Raw genomic sequence first — 19,087 nt, 5'->3', positions numbered from 1 at the left:
ATACAGCAATGCTCACCGAACCTTTTTGATTCCTCATCCCTCTTCTGTGACAGCCTTCGCAGAGCTTCAGACGGACATCAATGAACTGACCAGTGATTTGGATGGAACGGGAATTCCCTTCCTGGATTACCGGGCTTACACCATGCGTGTTCTCTTCCCAGGAATTGAAGACCATCCCGTTCTCCGGGAGTTGGAGGTAAGCAGGTGATAGTGGCAAGAACAGGTCTATCATTTTGGCAAGAGAGTGGACTACTTTGTCCAGTTTATTGTCATCTGGTTGCACAAGTGCAACCCGATGAAATGGCGTTCTCCGATCCTCGATGCAAAACACGTCGACACACAACCAGACATAACACACATACAGACAAAAAATACATATGCAGGGCAAGTATTCATATAGACAAATAAATAAATGAAGGGGGTAAAACACAGGATTCTGTTGACACCGTGGTTGGTGAAAAAAACACACAAATGCTGGAGAAACTCATCAGGTCAAACAATGCCTTTATATAGCAAAGGTGAAGATACATTACCAATGTTTCGGGCTTGAACCCTTTTCTGTGCTGAACATGACGTCCAGATCAAACTAAAATTCTGCCACTTCCTGCCCACCCTCCCCCTTTTGTTGGGACATTCCTCATATTCCCCTTGATGAAGGGCTGAAGCCTGAAACGTTGGTGATGTATCTTTACCTTTGCTACATAAAGGCACTGTTTGACCTGATGAGTTTCTCCAATAAATAAATGAATATTGTTTCGTGAATATGAGAGTCTCAGATGGTTAGCATAATCTATTCCTTTGGTCGTTCACAACCCGTGGGAAGAACCTGTTCCTCAGCCTGGTGGCGCTGGCTTTGATCCTCCTGTATTTCTTTCCCGACTAGAGGAGCTGAAAAATGCTGAAAAATGGAAGGGATCCTTGATAATTTTGAATGCCCTCTTCAGACAATGATCTCAGTGGATCTCAGCAATTGGGGGGGCGGGTGTGGAATGGGGGGGGGGGGAGTAGAAGTGGCAGAATTTTAGTTTTATCTGGACGTCATGTTCAGCACAGAAAGGCCTGTTCCTTTGTTTTTACTGTTCCAAGGTGTCAGAGTCTAAATCCTAGTCACGGCACTTCAACAGAACTATATGGTGGTACTCAAATCGAGTCAAATCAAGTTTATTTATCATCTGATTGTACAAGTACAAGCTGATGGAACAGTTTTCTCCAGTCTCGGTGCAAAACAAATGCCATCTCCCCCCCCCCCCCCCCCCCGCCCCCCTGATATAACACACATACAGGCAAACAATACATATGCAAATCAAGTATTCATCCATTCAAATAAATAAATATTGTTTCATGAATATGAGAGTCTCGGATGGTCAGTGTGAGCAGTTCCTTTGCTCGTTCAACATTCTCACTGCCTGTGGGACTCCCAGTGCATCGCGAAGAAGGGCTATAATGTCTGGGGTGATGTCTTTCAGACCACTTCAGATGAATACAAAAGGTAGCATTATTTTAAAAAAGAGCAGCAGTTTTTCTCAGTGCCCTGACCAATATTTATGCTTCAGTGAACATCACAGAATCAAATGACCTTGTTCATGCTCCATCTGCAGTGTGTATGGGCATAATATCTACAAATTAACTACATTTCAAAGTAATTTAATTGGCTTTTGAATGGTATGGATGACTCAAAATGGACTTGATAGGGTCAAAATAAAATTAAATGTTTTTTTTTCTTTTTTTTGCGTAAGGTAAGATTTTTTTTTCCCAACAGCCTTCTGGCTCTTGAATTCTGGGACCAGCAAAAATTGATCTAATTGATTGAAACTTAAATTTCAACGTACAACACGGTAACAGGCCCTTCTGACCCATGAGCCTGTGCCCTCCCAAATACAGCAATTAACCTGCAGCCCCTATATGTTTTTGAAGGGCGAGAGGAAACTGGAACACCTGGATGAAACCCATGCAGACATGGGGAGAATGTACAAACTCCTTACAGACAGCGCCAGATTTGAAGCTGGGTCACTGGCGCTATGATTCTGTTGTGCTTACCGCCACGCTAACCATCCGCTCACTTCTCACTTCTCCTTTCATACTAAATGCAACTGTGAATATTTATTATCTTATCTCAACTTCATCGCATCTCAACAAAGCCTGCACATTGTACAGTGAGTGAGGCTAATCGGGGTTATTCATTGTTTCCTGTGGGATTTTACTGAAAATGTCCACATTTGAACTAGGACGTTACTTGCATTCCAATGTTGCACCATCCACTTTTAGATCAGTTTTTCATCGTTACATTTTTGACTCTGTTCAGGAAAAATGGGACAGCTTTCAGTGACAATTTGGCACTTTCAATCTGTACTGAATCACTATTTCCATTCATTCAGTCAAATCGCAAGCCATCTCTTCAATTGCTGCCAGATGTACTTGGAAATACATGAGCTGTTGCTTCATTATCGATGGATTAAAATCCTAATACTCCCTGCCCAAATGCACAGAGGATATGCATCCACAACACACAGTGCAAGATTTCATGAAGGTGGCTCAGCACCACTTTCTCAGAGGGAACTGGGGATCGACAATAAATGCTGGTCTTGTCAACAACACCCGCATCTCACAGGAGAATTAAAAGAAAAGCACCTGTTTCGGAATTGCGTCAATAATTTATTGAGCCAGCCATCATGGCAGTAAAATTTCCTGTGATATATTTTGCTTTGGGCTTTTTGTGCACCATTGTTCCACTGAAGTTGAAGAAATGTTTGGTAATTATTTATAAAGTACTTCACTTTTATAAACATGATACTTCATTGCATTTACCACAGTACCTGATCTTAAGAATCATGAACCATCAGCTTGTTAATGAGGCTTTCAAACACATGTGATGCTAGGAGTTTAAAAAGGGAATGGAGCTCAATTTGGATTCATCAGCTCTTATGTGCACTGTTCCCCCAGGTATTCATAGGAAGCTCTTCAGAAAGTATGATGGAACTGATGCTAGTGTTTTGAACTTTGCCCTCACTACTTTCCCCAACTGGGAAAATACATGGAATTGGCACTCAGAAAAATCTGGGAATGCTCTTCCAGTAATTGCTGATGCATTGGATAGCAGAGGGGGTTAGGAAGCCATCCTTCCTTTCTTGGACTTGAATTCACATCTGGCCCAGAATGGCATGAGGAAATCAAATGATTAATATTTTATTCTAATGAATGTTCAGGGCAAACTAGCACTGCAAAACTTAAACTGATTTATTTCTCTTTTGATGACTATCATCTCCACCCACGCAACTGCATTAAGAAGCTGATGGCTTGTGATCTTTTAATTAATGCTTGAGGGCCTTTTGTCATAGGAGGTGAAGAAAGGAAGAACCACGTGACTGATCCTAAACTTTTCATGGATGTACTGCTCAATTTTAGCAGGGGGGGATAAGTGACATTGATTGGCTGGGAAGGTGGAGGAAGTTGAGGGTAAAAAGACAAGAAAGGCATGCCAACATCCAATGCCTGGGTGTCAACATCTCTGAGGATCTATCCTGGGGGCTCCATGTCGATGCAATCATGAAGAAGGCTCGCCAGAGGCTATACTTTGTGAGGAGTTTGAGGAGATTTGGTACGTCACCAAAGAGTCTTGAAAAGTTCTATAGGCGTACCGTGGAGAACATTCTGACGTGTTGCTTCACCATCTGGTATGGAGGACAGGAAATAACTCGGCCAGCGACATCACAGGCATTAGACTTCACTCCATCAAGAACATATACAAGAGGCGGTGTCTTAAGAAATTGGCCTCTATCCTCAAAGATCCCCACCACCCAGGCCATGCCCTCTTCACTCTGCTATCATCAGGAAAAAGGTACAAGAGCCTGAAGATGAACATTCAAGGACATAAGGACAGTTTCTTCCCTTCTCTGTTATATTTCTGAATAGACAATGAACCACAGACACTACCTCACTTTCTTCTATATTTTGCACTATTTATTTTGAAATGTAATTTATAGCAATATTTGCACAGTGATGGTGAAGGGCCATTTGAAGAAGTAGAAGTAGACGATGTGGTCAAACAATAATCATGGCTTTTATTAGCAGAAACTCATGGTACAATAATGAAAGACAATAGGTGCATATACAGTTATATCCAAGGGGGGTGTCCTTAACAGTAGAGATAATGCACAGCCAATGTTAGTACAGCAAGGCTCGCCAGAGGGGAGACAGGCAGCTTGGCAGGCATTCACCAAAGTTTACCCCCCGGCAGAAGAAGGGTTAAAATCAAAAGGACAGCTGCTAGGAAAGACTAAAGCAAGCAATACATGGATACCATGTTTGGCCTTGAGATACTCTTAACAGCCAAAATACGCCAGTATCTAGCAAGCAATCGAAATATAATGAGATATTTTATGAATATGTCAGCCTATCAGGTTGTTTACGAATTCTGGTGCTTCGTCTCAAAACAGATGGCTCCTTTGCAACCTTGGGAACTGGTACAGGTCCTGGGTCTGTAGCGTGGGAAGGACTGGATATTGGCTACAGCCAGACAATCAACCGTTACACTAACCTGGATGCCTACACCCTGCCACGCATCAATGAAATGATAAATCAGATAGCGCAATACAAAGTGTACTCCATTATCGACCTCAAAGCGGCTTACCACCAAATCCCCATTAAAACAAAAGGCATTACCCTATACAGCCTTTGAGGCTGATGGAGGGAGGGTGGGGTTATACCAGTTTAAATGGGTACCTTTTGGAGTCACTAATGGTGAGTCCGTGTTTCAGAGGGAAATGGATAAGATTGTTAGGATGTATGAGTTACAGGGTACGTTTCCCTATCTGGATAACGTCACTATCTGTAGGAAAACACAACTTAAAATGTGGCATTCTTCTCCCGCATGTTACGCAGACCTGAACTCTGCTAATAAAATTGAAGGGCCAGTTGATGAAGTAGACAAAGACGATGTGGTCAAATAATTTTATTAGCAGAAACTCGTGGTACAATAATGAAAGAAAATAGGTGCATATACAGTTCTACCCAAGGGGAGTGTCCTTATCAGTAGAGATAATGTCCAGCCAATGCTAGGGAGGGTCAAAAGAACGAATTTCGTGACATATTTCAGGACAATAGAATTCCAAAGCTGCTTCAACCTAATTGTTGATTTTTTGTGCCCCTCTTTGTGTAAGGTTCCAGGATACCGGCAAGAGAGAGTGGAGAAAGGCTTGATGCTATTTGGGCAGCTCATCAATAGCAAAGTCTTCCTGCTGACCTTCATCCGGACCCTGGAGTCCCAGCGCAGCTTCTCCATGAGGGACAGAGGCAACGTCGCTTCCCTCATCATGACTGTCCTTCAGACCAAGCTCGAATATGCAACTGATGTCCTAAAGCAGCTGCTTTCTGACCTCATTGATAAGAACTTGGAGAGCAAGAACCACCCCAAGCTTCTGTTGAGAAGGTAAGCCATTACTGGCTACACTTCTACCCTTCCACCCCCCAGCAAAGAGGTATAGATGCCACAAGTCTCTTACCACCAGGTTCAGGTTCAGAGCTGATCCATTTTCCTACTCAGCCTACTGGCCGGCCTTCTCCCCATAACTTTGATGTCCTTTAATACACCCAATGACCTGGCCTCCACAACCACCTGTGGCAACAAATTCCATAGATTTACTTCCCTCTGGATGAAGAAATTTCTACGCATCTTTGTTCTCAGTCAACATACTTCAATCTGAAATTGTGTCCTTTTGTCCTACCTAGACCCACCAAGGGAAACTACCTTTCTACATCTACTCTATCCATGAAACATTCAAAATGTTTCAATGAGATTTCCCCTCATTCTTCTAAATCCAATAAATGCATGCCAAGAGCTGTAGACAGCTGCTCATTCCTGGAATCATCCTAGAGAACCTCCTTTAAACCCTCTCCAATGTCAGCACATCTTTTCTGAAATGAGGAACCCAAAACTGCTCACAATATTCCAAGTGAGGTCTCACCAGTGCCTTATAAAGCCTCAATATCTCATACCCGCTCTTATATTCAATTCCTCTTAAAATGAATGCCAGCATTGCATTTGCCTTCTTCACCACCATCTCAACATTTCTGTCTTGTATACATATCTTTTCTTAAGTTCAGCTTTTTCACTATGGGTACATAGAAATTGTGCCTGGCCCACAGGAAAAAGAATCTCAGGGTTGTATGTGAAGTCATATGTCCTCTGACTATAAATCTGAACTTTGAACTTTAAACACTGCATTTTCAGGAATGTTTGTAAATGTACCCAAGAGTATTAGAGGTTAGCAATGGGGTGGGGGGGGGGGGGGATGGTTAAAATTAAGTTGGTTAGTGGAAGGATTTGAAGACAAGTCAGAATTCTCTTCACCCTGTGTTTGGTTATGGTTTGGACATTGCTACCTGAAAGAGCTGGAGGCAAGAATCCACATCACAGTTCACCGAAAGGTGTTTGAGCACTGTACTTGAAGTATCATACTCTCAGCAAGGTAGTCCAGGAGCAAGATCAGCCAAAGTATTTTTAGGACTGATCAAAGGGTCAAACAATCTTCTTTGTTGAAGCTTTGATTTCTTGAGAGCAAACATCAATGGAGATGACTGAGTTAACTTATCACTGACCAACCTCCCATCACTGGAGAGAAAGGCAAAGGTGAAGAAGGAGAAAGAAACTCAGGCAGGGTATTTCAGATTTATTGTCTGACATCACATACAACTCTGAGATTCTTTTTCCTGTGGGCGTGACAGAATTACCTCTTGTTGGTAGTCCAAAAAAAATACTGACTCAACATCCACATGTAAACAAATAAAGAAATGTTAAACTGACTGCAATAGAGAGAAAACAAAATCAATGAAGTGAAAAAGTGAGAGTCCTTAAGTAAGTCCTTGTTGAGTTTATTATTGAGGAGTCTGATGGTGGAGGGGTAGCAGCTGTTCCTGAACCTGGTGGTGAGAGTCTTGTGGCACCGATACCTCTTTCCTGATCAGAGCATGTGGTGGGTGATGTTGATCCTTGATGATTGCTGATGCTCCCTGATGGCAGTGTTCCCTGTAGAACAGTGGTTGCCACGAGTACATAACGGGGGTGGAGATTGATTGGGCCTGTATGTCTAAATTAAAATTGGAAAAAGTTGGCCACCCCTGCATATTCTTGATAGTGGGGAGGGTTTTGCCTGTGATGTTCCAGGCTGTTTGCAGGGTTTTACACTCAGGCTATTGGTGTCCTGATATCAGACTGTGATGCAATCAGTCAGTACAATTTCCACCACACTTCTACAGAAATTTGCTTGGGTTTACGACATGGTATCAAATCTTCTCAAACTCCTGAGGAAGTAGAAGTGCTGACATGCTCTCTTCATGCTGCTATTTGTGTGTTCCACCCAATCATTGGGAACAACTGGCTTCAAGAGACACTTGGAGGTAATAATGAAAGGGGAGGCAAGGAGAAGACTCTGACCTAAAAAGTCAGACCTGTGCCTCAAAACTGTACAGCTCTTTGGACTGTGATTTTCTGCAAATAAGTCTTGATTCTTGCTAATTATAACTATAATTATGTAGAAACAGACCCTGCAGCCTCCTATGTTAACACCAACCATCTTGTAAACATCCTCTGGGTGATCTCCAATAGCTGCATATCCTTCCTTAGATATGGAGCTCAAAATTGCTAACCAAGACCTTATAAAGTATCAACATCACATCCCTGCTTTGATCTTCAAACACTTGCTTCCCTCAGGCGGCCAAAGACCGTGCTGGCATTTTAGAGGGGCCAGTGAGTTTTATCGTCGGCTTCTGGCTTTGCAGAGAAGAGCCAGCTGTGAAATGGGATGATGTATGTTTTCCAGGATTTGATTATTCACCTATCTTAATTGTCAGGGGGAATGTTGTATAGTGGGGCAGTGTCGTCAACAACTGTTCATTTACATATTTTGAGGGCATGGCCCATTGTCTCATAGGCTTCAGAGAAAGAGCCAACAGTGATTTGAGCTTGGCCTCCGAATGTCCGCACACACTAGACATTGTAATCAGACTGTGGCTTAACCACATACATTGGAGTGACCTTGGGATTGGAGTGGAACTAATCTATAGGACCTGTGTCTGGGATTTGTGCACCAGCTAACTGACAAAGGAATTCACATCTGATATAAATGTTGTATAATGGCAATTCACCAGGAGTCACGGCGTGTAAATCACAGTCTGGCCATGGGCTGAGTGGATTTCATGCTTGGTGATTTTTTTTTTGGAGACATAAGCTGTGCTTTAATTGATGACTGCACGTCAAGAGGTGAGGGTTTGCTGGAGGTCAGATTTACATGTTCCATTGAAATAGAGGTTCCCCCAGCTGGGCAGCAGTGAAGCAATATGCTCTGAGCATCACAGTCCCTATTGTAGCCAGTCACAGGCTCCTGATGGTTTCCACACAGAATGCCAATGAGTGGAGGCTGCCTGGATGAACTGGGAGCTGAAAACGGTGGCACTGCCGCTGGTGTGGACCCATGGAGAGTGGGGAGCTGAGCCACAGGGCTCCCATAGGGTACCATCACCCAGTCTGACTGCAGCCGGCTCTATACAGGCTTTAAATGGTCTGTTAATAGAGCAGATGGCAGTTCTATTTCAAAACCCTGCCTCTGTGGGGTCTGCACCCAAGACGGTGGCGCCTATGATCGGTAGCAACCACGATGATTTGCAGACTGCAGGGAAGCAGAGGACTGACGCAAGGCACCAGAAAATGGGGAGGCCACCCCTTGTTTGCTTCTGCAGGGGAGATGACCTCTGGGACAGTGACCATGGCGGTGGGCCAGTGAGGGGTTCTGTGGCTGAATAACACATAGGCCGTTCGAGCCAAAGAACTCCTTGCAGGCTGCTGGCGACTGCGGTCGAGGAATTCCCACTAGGCAGATGACTGCTGGAGACTGGCTGAAGATGAGCAAAAGGGATACCAGGATGTGAGAGAGTGCCAAGGGTTCCTGATCATGTCGGAGGTTCGGATCTAGAGCTCAGTCTGCAAATGGTTTGGACTGGACTGTGGATGTGAGGACTGGCAGTGTTGGAGGTGAATTCCTGGACACAGTGACTCTCTTTTTCTCATCTTTCTCTGTCTGCAAAAGGAGCTTCAGCCAATTTCTGCCGATGCTGAATCTGTCTGCCTTATAGCAATCTAAAGCAAATTCCATGTAATATTCCACTGTTTTTATTACTTGACAGTAAAGAAATCTTGAGATCTGGATCCACCAGGGCACAAATAGTTACCCAATGAGATGAAAAACTTTCTCAGGACTGTGGTAAGACAGAAAAGGGAAAAGAGAGAGCACAGGATTCCTCTTGGTCATTTTAGGGGTACAGGTGTCACTTACCCATGTTAACTTTTATCAGATGGATTTATATTTCCCCTCAGCCCTGTGCTCCCACCTCTTTACCCTCATGTCAGTTGCTAGACTACGGCTGGAGACTCTCAGTACACTTGTCACATCAGTGGGGGGAGGGTTCTAAAACTGCATCAACGTGGCTCATCGAGCCATCTGCCACAAACCAAGGAGACTGACATCCCGACTAAATGGAATCAGCGTCACAGTCGCAGCCCTCATTATAGGTAAGGGAAGGCTCCTCATTTAAGGCAAGGTCCCTGTGCTCTGGTTGGCAATGGAACCTTGGTGCTTTCCCTCTGATTAGAAAAAAGGGAAATGTCAGCCTGCTCCTGGCCGCTGTGCATGTCCTCGATCTTTCCACTTGGACTGTAAGCACAGGTAAAATCTAAATCCTGTCAATCCTACACAGCTTAGATTTAACCTCAGAGCAAATCGGTTAAACTGTTGCACTCAAACATTAATTATTAATGTGCCCGGATGTCATTGGCAAGAACGGCATCCATAATTGCCCTTGAAAAGGAGTTGGAGAGCTGCCTTTTTGACTGCCAAAACACCTCTGGTGAAGATACTCTCATTGCACTGCTGGGCAGGGAGCTCAAGCATTTAGATCCAATAACAGTGAACGAATAGGAATATATTTCCAAATCAGGATGGTGTGCAAGATGGTGTGGAACCTGCTGAGAGTGATGCTCCGATGCTCCTGCTGCTCTTGCTCTGCATTGTGGTAGAGGTCACAGCTCCGAGATACTTTTGGAGTTAATGAGGAAACTAATCACTGTACATAGATGATCCACAAGTAAACAACAGTGGTGGAAGGAACGAAAATGTTTGGTGGTGGATGATATGTCAGTTAAAGAGGCTGCATAAGCCTGGATATTGTCAAGCTACTTGAGACTTGCACTCAAGCAGGCAAGTGGAGAGCATTCCATTACACACCTTGCATATTGTGAATAGTGCAGAGGAATTTGGGTGTCAGAAAGTGATTCCTCAAAAGGGTAGAACAAAGCTGTGTCCACCTGGTGCCCTTCTACCCATTTCACACTTCACACAGTGGCACTGCAGTGAAATACATTTTCTTCCAGTGCGTGGCTGGCTATGTAGTTAGGGTGACCGCCATTCTTTCAACACACTGACATCCAGCATGGAAATTGGCCATTTGGCCAATCAAATCTGGACTGGCTTTCAAGCATTAATTTACACCAGTGGTTTTCCAAATGTTTCCACTCACATAATGCCTTCAGTAATCCCTATGCCATAGGTTCTCTGTGATTAATAAGGGATTACTGAAGGTGGTATGTGAGTGGGAAAAAAAAAAGGTTCAGGACCCCTGCTCTAGACCCAATTGTTATTGAAATATTTTACTTGAGAAAAATTGTCATTGGCCTATTTTCTTTGGAGTTATGAAACTGAGCACATAACGAGTCAATTAGGGATGATTAAAACAGTGGTTTACAACCTTTTTCTTCCCTCTCACATACCAACTTAAGCAATCCCTTACTAATCACAGAGCACCTATGGCATAGGGATTACTTAAGGCAGTATGTGTTTGGGGAAAAAAAAGTTTGAAAACCACTGATTTACACTAATGCCCTTTCAATCTCCCCACATCCCTCTCAACTATTTGCCAATTCTACCACTCACATACCACTCGCTGGGATCAATTGACAGTGCCCATTTAAGCTACCAGCCTGCACATCTTTTGGATGTGGAAGGAAAACCAAGCACCGAGAGGAAACTCGCAGCCAGGGGGAAAGCGTGCAAACTCCACACAACGTTGGAAATCTGGATTGAATTCTGACTTTTGCTGCTGTGATGTAGCAAGCTGGGGATGAGTCCTTTCATCTGGCAGCATTGTACGAAGGATGGAAGTGGGGAACAATGTCCTTGTTTCAAATACATGCGCAAGAGTTTCGTGTGTAGTCTCTAGTGCTCCGCATATAGGCTTATCGGAAGGATGGCACCTTCCGAAATGCAGTGATCCCACACCAATACAGCCTGGCTCGTATCTTTAATCCCTGACAATGGGAAGAGGAGACCTACTGAATCAAGCAGCTGGGGATAGGATGAACACTCCCAGTGATGAAAGGATCAGTATTAACTAAAAGCAACAACCTTACCTTGCTGATCATTTGAGTGATCTGGGTGTTTTCAGCTCTGATGTGATGCAGTGCACGAGAGATGTGTCTCTGATTCTTGCATGGATGTCATTTCTCATCCAGCTTCACCAATCGGACGGCATTAACATCGACGTCTCCGGTTTCTGCTAGCCCACTACCTGTTCTCCCTTTCTTCCCTAACCCTCTGTCTTCTTTCCTCCAGCTCTCCACCCCCTTCCATCTATTCACAGAGTCATCCCCCCACCCCTTGCTTGCTGATGTGCCCTCCCTCCCTTATCATCTGTGAGACTGTGCTTCTCCACCTGTTCCTCTCTCCCCACCATTCTGTTCGGGCACCTGCCTACATTTTGTTCCTATCTTGATGAAGGGCTCAAGCCTGAAACTTTGGTTATGTGTCTTTGACTTTGCTATGTAAAGTACACTGTTTGACCTGCTGGGTTTCTCCAGCATTGTGTTTTGTATTTTTATCCTCAGCCTTCTTTCCCAGTCATGGGCTCCTTTCATTTCCCTGGCACCCCTGAGAGTAAACCTGATGGTTCATCTTGTTGGTGTCTTTGAACACATTGAGTTTGGCTTCACCATGTTGCCCAGTTTTATTCTGCTTCAGTCCATCTTCACTGATGTATTCATCTCTTAAGTTCACATTCCATCGAAATTCTTTCCAGCCACCTTCACTCTACCCTCAGTGAATTTAATGCATTCAAGCCTATGCAGCCTGCGTCCTTCTCCCCCCCATCTATTTCTTCAGGTGCCTGCCTGCTTTCTGCTCATACCATGATGAAGGGCTCAGCCCCGAAACTAGTCGGACCGTGGTTGGTGTGCTGCAGACTGTAAACAATATTTGAAAGTACCAGGAAGAACAGAAGAAGGATTTTCAATTGATTACAGATTGAAAGGTTGTATTGTTCAGAAAATATTGAAAAGATTTGGTGTGTTATATCATAAGGGAATGCGAGCAGGTTAGGCTGGAGACAGGAGACTACAGATCTTGGAATTGGGAGCAAAAGAAAACTGTTGAAAGAACTCAGCAGGTTGAGCAGCATCTGTGGGGAAGGGAGGAAGGAATTGTTAATCCATCAATCCCACAGTCTTTCAGAAGTCCTCCACTTTGCATTCTAAAGGGAAAGTCTGGGGAGGTTTCTAAGATTATGAAATGGTTTGATGGAAAAAGTATGTTTCCACTTGAAGATGAGAGCAGAACTTGCAGCACAAATTATTCGAGGGTCACCATGTGGTCTAACATGGTAGTTGAGGGAAATAGCATGGACATCTTCTTTAAGCAGCGTGAGAGTAACCATGTAACCGTTTACAGCACGGAAACAGGCCATGTCGGCCCTTCAAGTCCGTACCGGTTCACTTGAACAACTCCACTTATTGTTGATTTAGAACGTACATTTTGATCCAGTAATATGGAGATGAAGAGACTGACGTACAGCCTTATTGGTAACAGTACTGCAATATACATTTAAGCAATAACTACTTAACTCCAATATTAATGCATCCTACAACAAGATAAATCCATAAGGAATCCAGTAACAGAATGCAATTTCTGTAAATGCAGCTACAAATGGCTGTTCAAACACTTAATTAAACATTACCAAACAAAGCAGTCCGGACAGTGGATTTGAATTCTTTCTGCATGAATAAACATTTAACTGGAAGCAAGATAATCACACTTGGGAGTAAGAGACAGGAGAATGTGGCTGAAACAAGAGGGAGGAAAAAATAAAAAGAAACTGCGATACTAGAAGCATAAGCTGATTGGCCTGGGACCTTCATGGTCATGTGTTGTAAAGAACTTCCTGCTCCGGGTTCAGGCAGAGGTGTCAAGAAACCAGGGGTGAGGGCTCAGGATGCCAGGCACTTGATCCCTGTGCTACCGCACACTAGAATTTAGGCTGGCATGTTCCTCCCCAAGTTCTTGGGACATTCTGTCTTTTTGTCAGCTCACTTGCCTAAACTACAACAAAACCTAGGTTGTACAGAGGATCATAGGGACCTCAGGGGTGGGAGCGCAGGTAGATAAGGCAGTGAAGTAGGCAAACAAGGTCATTCTATTTACTAACCAGGGAATAGACATGAGAACAGGGAGGGCATGGTAATACTTCGTAAAACATTGATTTAGGCCACATTTGGAATACTGTGTATAGTTTTAACTTGCAAGCCAGGGAAGGGCGTGATTTCACTGTGGGGGATGTAGAGAACTTTCTCCAGGATGTTGCCTGGAATCTCCAGGATGTTGCCTGGAATCTCCAGGATGTTGCCGGGAATGGTGGAGAGACAGGAGAGGCCGGGTTTATTTTCTTTAAAGTGAGAGAGGTAGACAAAGTTATGAGAGTAATTGATGAGGTAGGTAGTCAGAGGTATCTAAGACTAGAGAATCATGGGTGGTCTGTGCTAAGTAAAGTACTTACTTTAAAGTAAGTAAGTACTTGAGGTAGTCTGTGGGTGAAATGTTGAGAACCACTTCTGAAAGGAAATGAGTTATTGGAGTAAAAACATAAAGCTGGGGAAACTCAGCAGATCAAACATGAAAGTCTGCAGATGTTGTGATCGTAGTAAAAACATACTGAAATGCTGGAGGAACTCAGCTGGTCTTTCAGTGTCCATAGGAGACAAAGATATACTGTATTGCTGATGTTTTGGGCCTGAGACCTTCTTCAAGGAATAAGCAAAGAATAAGCAAAAAAACAAGGTAACTCAAAATACTTTATATATTTTATATATATATATGAAATTTCAGTGCACTTTATGTAGCAAAGATAAAGATACGATACCAAGGTTTCAGGCCTGAGCCCTTCATCAAGGTATGTGCAAAATGTAGGCAGACGCCCCCCCAAAAAAATGATTGAATCTAATTTTAAAAATATTATTTTTGATTAAGAGATGTAAGTTTATGTATTGATTTAAATTACACCCTTTTCCGTTCTCTTTCTCCCCTCCTCCTTCCCCTCCCCTCGAAAGGTAAGAGATAATGAACAGTTAACAGCAATCAAATAAGCAAGATTTAATTAATAGTGTAAGGCTGGCTCTTCTGTGTGACTACATTAAAATTCAATTCTTTCCATATTTTAATTGGAAGTCACACTTGCAACAGGATGACTTGCACCAACTGCTGGGGATTGTGACAGGATGTAATTGCACAGGTCAGGCTTCAAGAAGATTAAAATTATATTGTTAGTACTTCATGTAATTAGGAACGTTCCAAGAACATGGTGCCAATCGTGTGTCATAAAGATGATTCCACTGTTGAGATCGTTCAGTGAAGAGCACAAGTTGATTATGTATTACTGTTTACAAACCTAAAGGAATCTCACTCAACAGTGAGCTGAATATATGGTTAACCATTAAGGTCTTCACAAGGTTCTGCTCAGTGGGTCAAGTTTTGGACTGCTTGGTCTTTAACACAGTAAATTCAGTAGACCAGCAGAAAATATATACAGTCTGTTGGCTTATTCTCAGCATCTGTAGCTGTTTCGCTGTTATCTCGACGCCTCACTCTTTGTCTTTACCGCTCACCGTCTGTCAGCCTGCCCATCTGCCTGTCTCTCTGGCTTGCGCTCTTTCATTCTAACCCTCTCCTCCTTTTCCGTCTCTCTCCGTCTGCAGTTTCAACCTCTCCTGGGTCAAAACAGAAAATGGAAATTCTCAGCAGGCCAGGCAACATCTGTCTTAATGCTTCGGGTCTGAGACCCTGCATTGTTGAGTGCTTTCAGCATTTTCTGCTTTTATTTAAGATTTACAGCATCTGCAGTTTTTTCTTTCTCTCTCCCCCGCCCCACTCCGTATTTCCTCTCTCCCTCTCTTTCTCTCTCTCCATAGTAATTATCTGCTTCCCTATTTGAAAAAGTGGGAGTTACATTGTTAAACATATATGGAACATGTAAAATTCATTCACGTTGGACTGGAGTTTAACAAAGTGTGTTGAAGAAAGTTTACAGATTAAACTGAAGCTGAAAATTGAAAGCACCTGACACCTTCCTTTGCCCACAGTAATTAACCTGTAATTAACACAAGGACATTTAATACAGACAATTCATCACCTTAAGGAGACATGGCAGGTTAACAGAGCTTCACTGTGGCACCAGAATAAAACATAGTGAGATGCAATGTTTAAAATACCTGCCATTGTTAAACAACAGTCTGTTACCTGATTGACTTGGAGCAATGCTCTAAGAAACTTATTTTCAGATAAAGAGGTAAAACTTCCATAAATGGTAGTTGATACTACCTCTCTTGTTAATTTTAGCTTGAGATTGATATTAAGCAAAGGTTAAAGGCATGACGTAAAAACTGGTGCATAGATTGTTGACTTTCTGGGTATATTTAGAAACACCTAAAAAAAAAACAAGAATCACTCATATATCAATGCAAGCTTTTGCTCAGATTAGGATTATTTGAATTTAACACTTCTTTTGAATGTTGATGTCATTATTTTTTACTTTGTTCATATTTTACTAAATTTAAACCAACAAAATTGTAAAACATAGCACAATACTTTATCAATGGAATTAATAGGATTTCCAAACTTGAATTTATGCTTTTTCTTTATCATTTTCTCACTTCATGGAAAGGGTCAAATAGGTTTTAAACCTAAAAAAGTGGTTTTCTAAAATTAATCCCAAAAAGGGGAGTAAATTATGCACTCATTTTTACAGTAGGTTTCAAATTGTCCTTGATCCCATTGAATGAAATGAAGTGAAACACGAAAGTCCGTAGATGCTTTGATGAAAGAATAAGCTTAATGAGTACAAAGGCCTCTTCCTGTATTTTCCTAAATTTAGCAGCAGTATTAAAAGCAGACACTCTTGGAAAAAAAATAGGAGACCTTCAATGTCACTTCATGAGCAGTTTTTGAGCTTTCAGCTCATCAGATTCCCTAGTTTCTGTGCATACTGCTTGGGGATGGGGTTGAGGAGTGAAACATCTCAGGGTACAAGAACCCCTAAACTTTATTGGTTCTCCATCCTTATCAGTCAGAATCATCTGGCACAGCAGCAAGAGACTTGTACTTGGTTTTCTTACAGTTTTCTCCAAGGTGCTGGAAATTAATGGGAAATTCAAAGTTTGTGGTTGAAGTGGGCTCCCACCCCTTATGACCTGTCCTGATCCACCTACATCAACACAGTGGCCAAGAAGGTGCACTAGGGTATCTACTTTTTCAGATTCCTGAGGTCATTTGCCATGTCACCTGCATCCCTTAACAACTTCTACTGATGCACGCTTGAACGTATCCTCTCGAGGCACATTACGGTGTGGTACGGGAATTATTACCACCCAAGACCACAAGAAAATGCAGAGAGTTGTGAACATGGCTCAGTTCATCACAGAAACCCACTCCCTTCCTCCCTCCATTGACTCGGTTTATAGTTCCCTCTGCCTTGGACAAGCAGCCAACATATTAAAAGACTCATCTCACATTTGGCGACACTCTCTTCACCCCCCCCCCCCCACCCCCTCCTATCAGGAAGAAGATTCACGAATGTGATGTCACACACCAACCAGATTCAAGGACAATTTCTTTTCTTTTCTGCCATTATCAGGCTCTTGAATGAATCTCAAAGTAGTAAAATTATGTTACCTTTGTTCTGTACCAACTGATTTCTCTCAGTATCCTATTTGATGTACTATCCATGCGATGGACTGCTCAAAAAACATCTTGGTACATGTGACAATAAATCTGCAAATGGCTTTTGTGCAGAAACACAATGTCTAGAGAGAGAGAGAGGATTGAATCTGTGAGTTTGAGGATGAGGTAGCTGAAGTAGAGATTTGTTCAAATCTAATCTGACCTTGTTCACTCTGAACCTGACCTAAATTGGAGTCCTTATAATCTGTTCCATATCCAACCTCACCATTGTTCTATCTATAAATGATCTCAAGCATGGTCTTCACAACAAAGCAGACCTTCCAGAACTGAATAAAGTGTTGATACAGGATATTCTAATATAAACCAGTGTATTTTATCTCAGTGAAACACGAAAGACTGCAGACTCCGTAATTGAAGTAAAAACACAACACTGAAGAAACTCAGCAGGTTAAACAGTGTACTTTATGTGGCAAAGATAAAGATACAAAACCAGTGTTTCAGGCTTGAACCCTTAAATGGAAACATTTAAAAGATATTTAGAAAAGTACATGGATAGGAAAAGGTTTGGATGGTTTTGTATCTTTATCCTTGCAATATAAAGTACATTGTTTGACCTGCAGGGTTTCTCCAGCATTGTATTTTTATTTTATCTGAGTGTACACCCAAACAAACCCATTCTGTATCCATACGCAGTCAGGTGCAATTGGGCTCCAAGCATATAACCCAATAGTGGGCTGAAGTATATGAGTGTAATACAGACCTCCCAGCAAAATTATTGTCCCAGTCAATGGCCTCTTTCACACTTGCAAATAATTCCAGGAATTAACGGCTAATTGGCTTTAAAGTATCTAGTGTGAAAGGAAAATCTCAATGCCAGTGTCAGATGACATTATCTCATGCTGTGGATTGACGACCTCGACCCCTAGTACAATCAGGCAAGTGTGAATTGTGGCAATTGTAGGATTGAAATGACCCAAATTTTTTTATTAAGCCCGGGAATGTGAAGGAAGAAAATATTAAAATGAAGGTATAAACTTTGCCATAGAGAAATCGCAGCGGGAGAGAGAGAGAGGAAATAAATATCAATAAATAGCAATAGCCGACAATTTTTAAACAGTGTAGAAAAGTTGGTAACGCTATAATGCACAATTTATAAAGACTGCGGAAAAAAATCGATGCTGGACCTAACTTCCCAGAATGCCATATGGCAGAGAAACCTCTCCATGAGTGCTCTATGCATGTAGCTGTGCATACAGCCCTTCCTTTGCTGTACTGAAATTTGGGAGAGCAGGTCCACCATTGCTTTCTCCCATGGTATTTCTATATAGCGCTACCAACTTTCCCACGCTGTTTAAAAATTGTCCGCTATTGCTATTTATTGCTAGCACTTTCCCATGATCCCTTATAAAGGTTTATTTAGGTTGGCACAACAACAACAGGGGCTGAAGGACTCATACTGTGCTATACATAAAAGTTAATTATGTTATAATGATTAATTTTGTTCATATATAAGGTCATACATTGATCAGGATTCAGGGCAGGTCCACCATCGCTCGATGCGTCATGACATCACTGGTAGAAGGTAGAACATTCCTAACCCCAGGGAAGACTCCTTACAAATGTGAAAGGGTTCATTCCCCCAGTAAGGAGTGGTCAAGTGTGAAAAGCCGAACCTCCATTACTATTCTGGGTCACTGAACGGCTGATTTAGTGGGACTCAAGTGTGAAAGGGGCCATTATTTTTCTCTCAATCAGTCATAGGAAAACCTTTCACATGATGAAATCAGAGTAGTTTGTCATTAGTGGAAGTTATCTGTGTTCAATTTGGGAGCATGGCTTCCAACCCGACAGTAGAGACCGTGTTCAGGCAATACTTTGCTGTTCAAACTTTCAAATCTACCTCTGATTTAGTTTTGATCATTGTTCAAATATACCCAAGTATTTTTTGCCAAATTTTATTGATTACATTCTCTTTAGGAGATTAAGTTATTTTAAAGCTACAAAAATGGAAACATTTAAAAGATATTTAGAAAAGTACATGGATA

At 42.4% G+C, this 19,087-nt stretch overlaps 1 protein-coding gene across 3 annotated transcripts in view; it reads left to right on the top strand.

The window, feature by feature from the left end:
• plxna4 (plexin A4) overlaps nucleotides 1–19,087 on the top strand; it is a 544,272-nt gene that overhangs the window by 459,381 nt on the left and 65,804 nt on the right. For all 3 annotated transcript variants that reach the window (XM_069908052.1, XM_069908051.1, XM_069908053.1), the window contains exons 21-22: nucleotides 54–196; nucleotides 5,157–5,425. In XM_069908052.1, coding sequence (XP_069764153.1) covers nucleotides 54–196; nucleotides 5,157–5,425 — 412 coding nt within the window. The remainder of the gene's footprint in view (nucleotides 1–53; nucleotides 197–5,156; nucleotides 5,426–19,087) is intronic.

This window comes from Narcine bancroftii, chromosome 13 (genome assembly GCF_036971445.1).
Source record: "Narcine bancroftii isolate sNarBan1 chromosome 13, sNarBan1.hap1, whole genome shotgun sequence".
NCBI lineage: Eukaryota > Metazoa > Chordata > Chondrichthyes > Torpediniformes > Narcinidae > Narcine > Narcine bancroftii.
The sequence above is the reverse complement of the archived record's forward strand: the minus strand, read 5'-3'. Positions and strand labels throughout refer to the sequence as shown.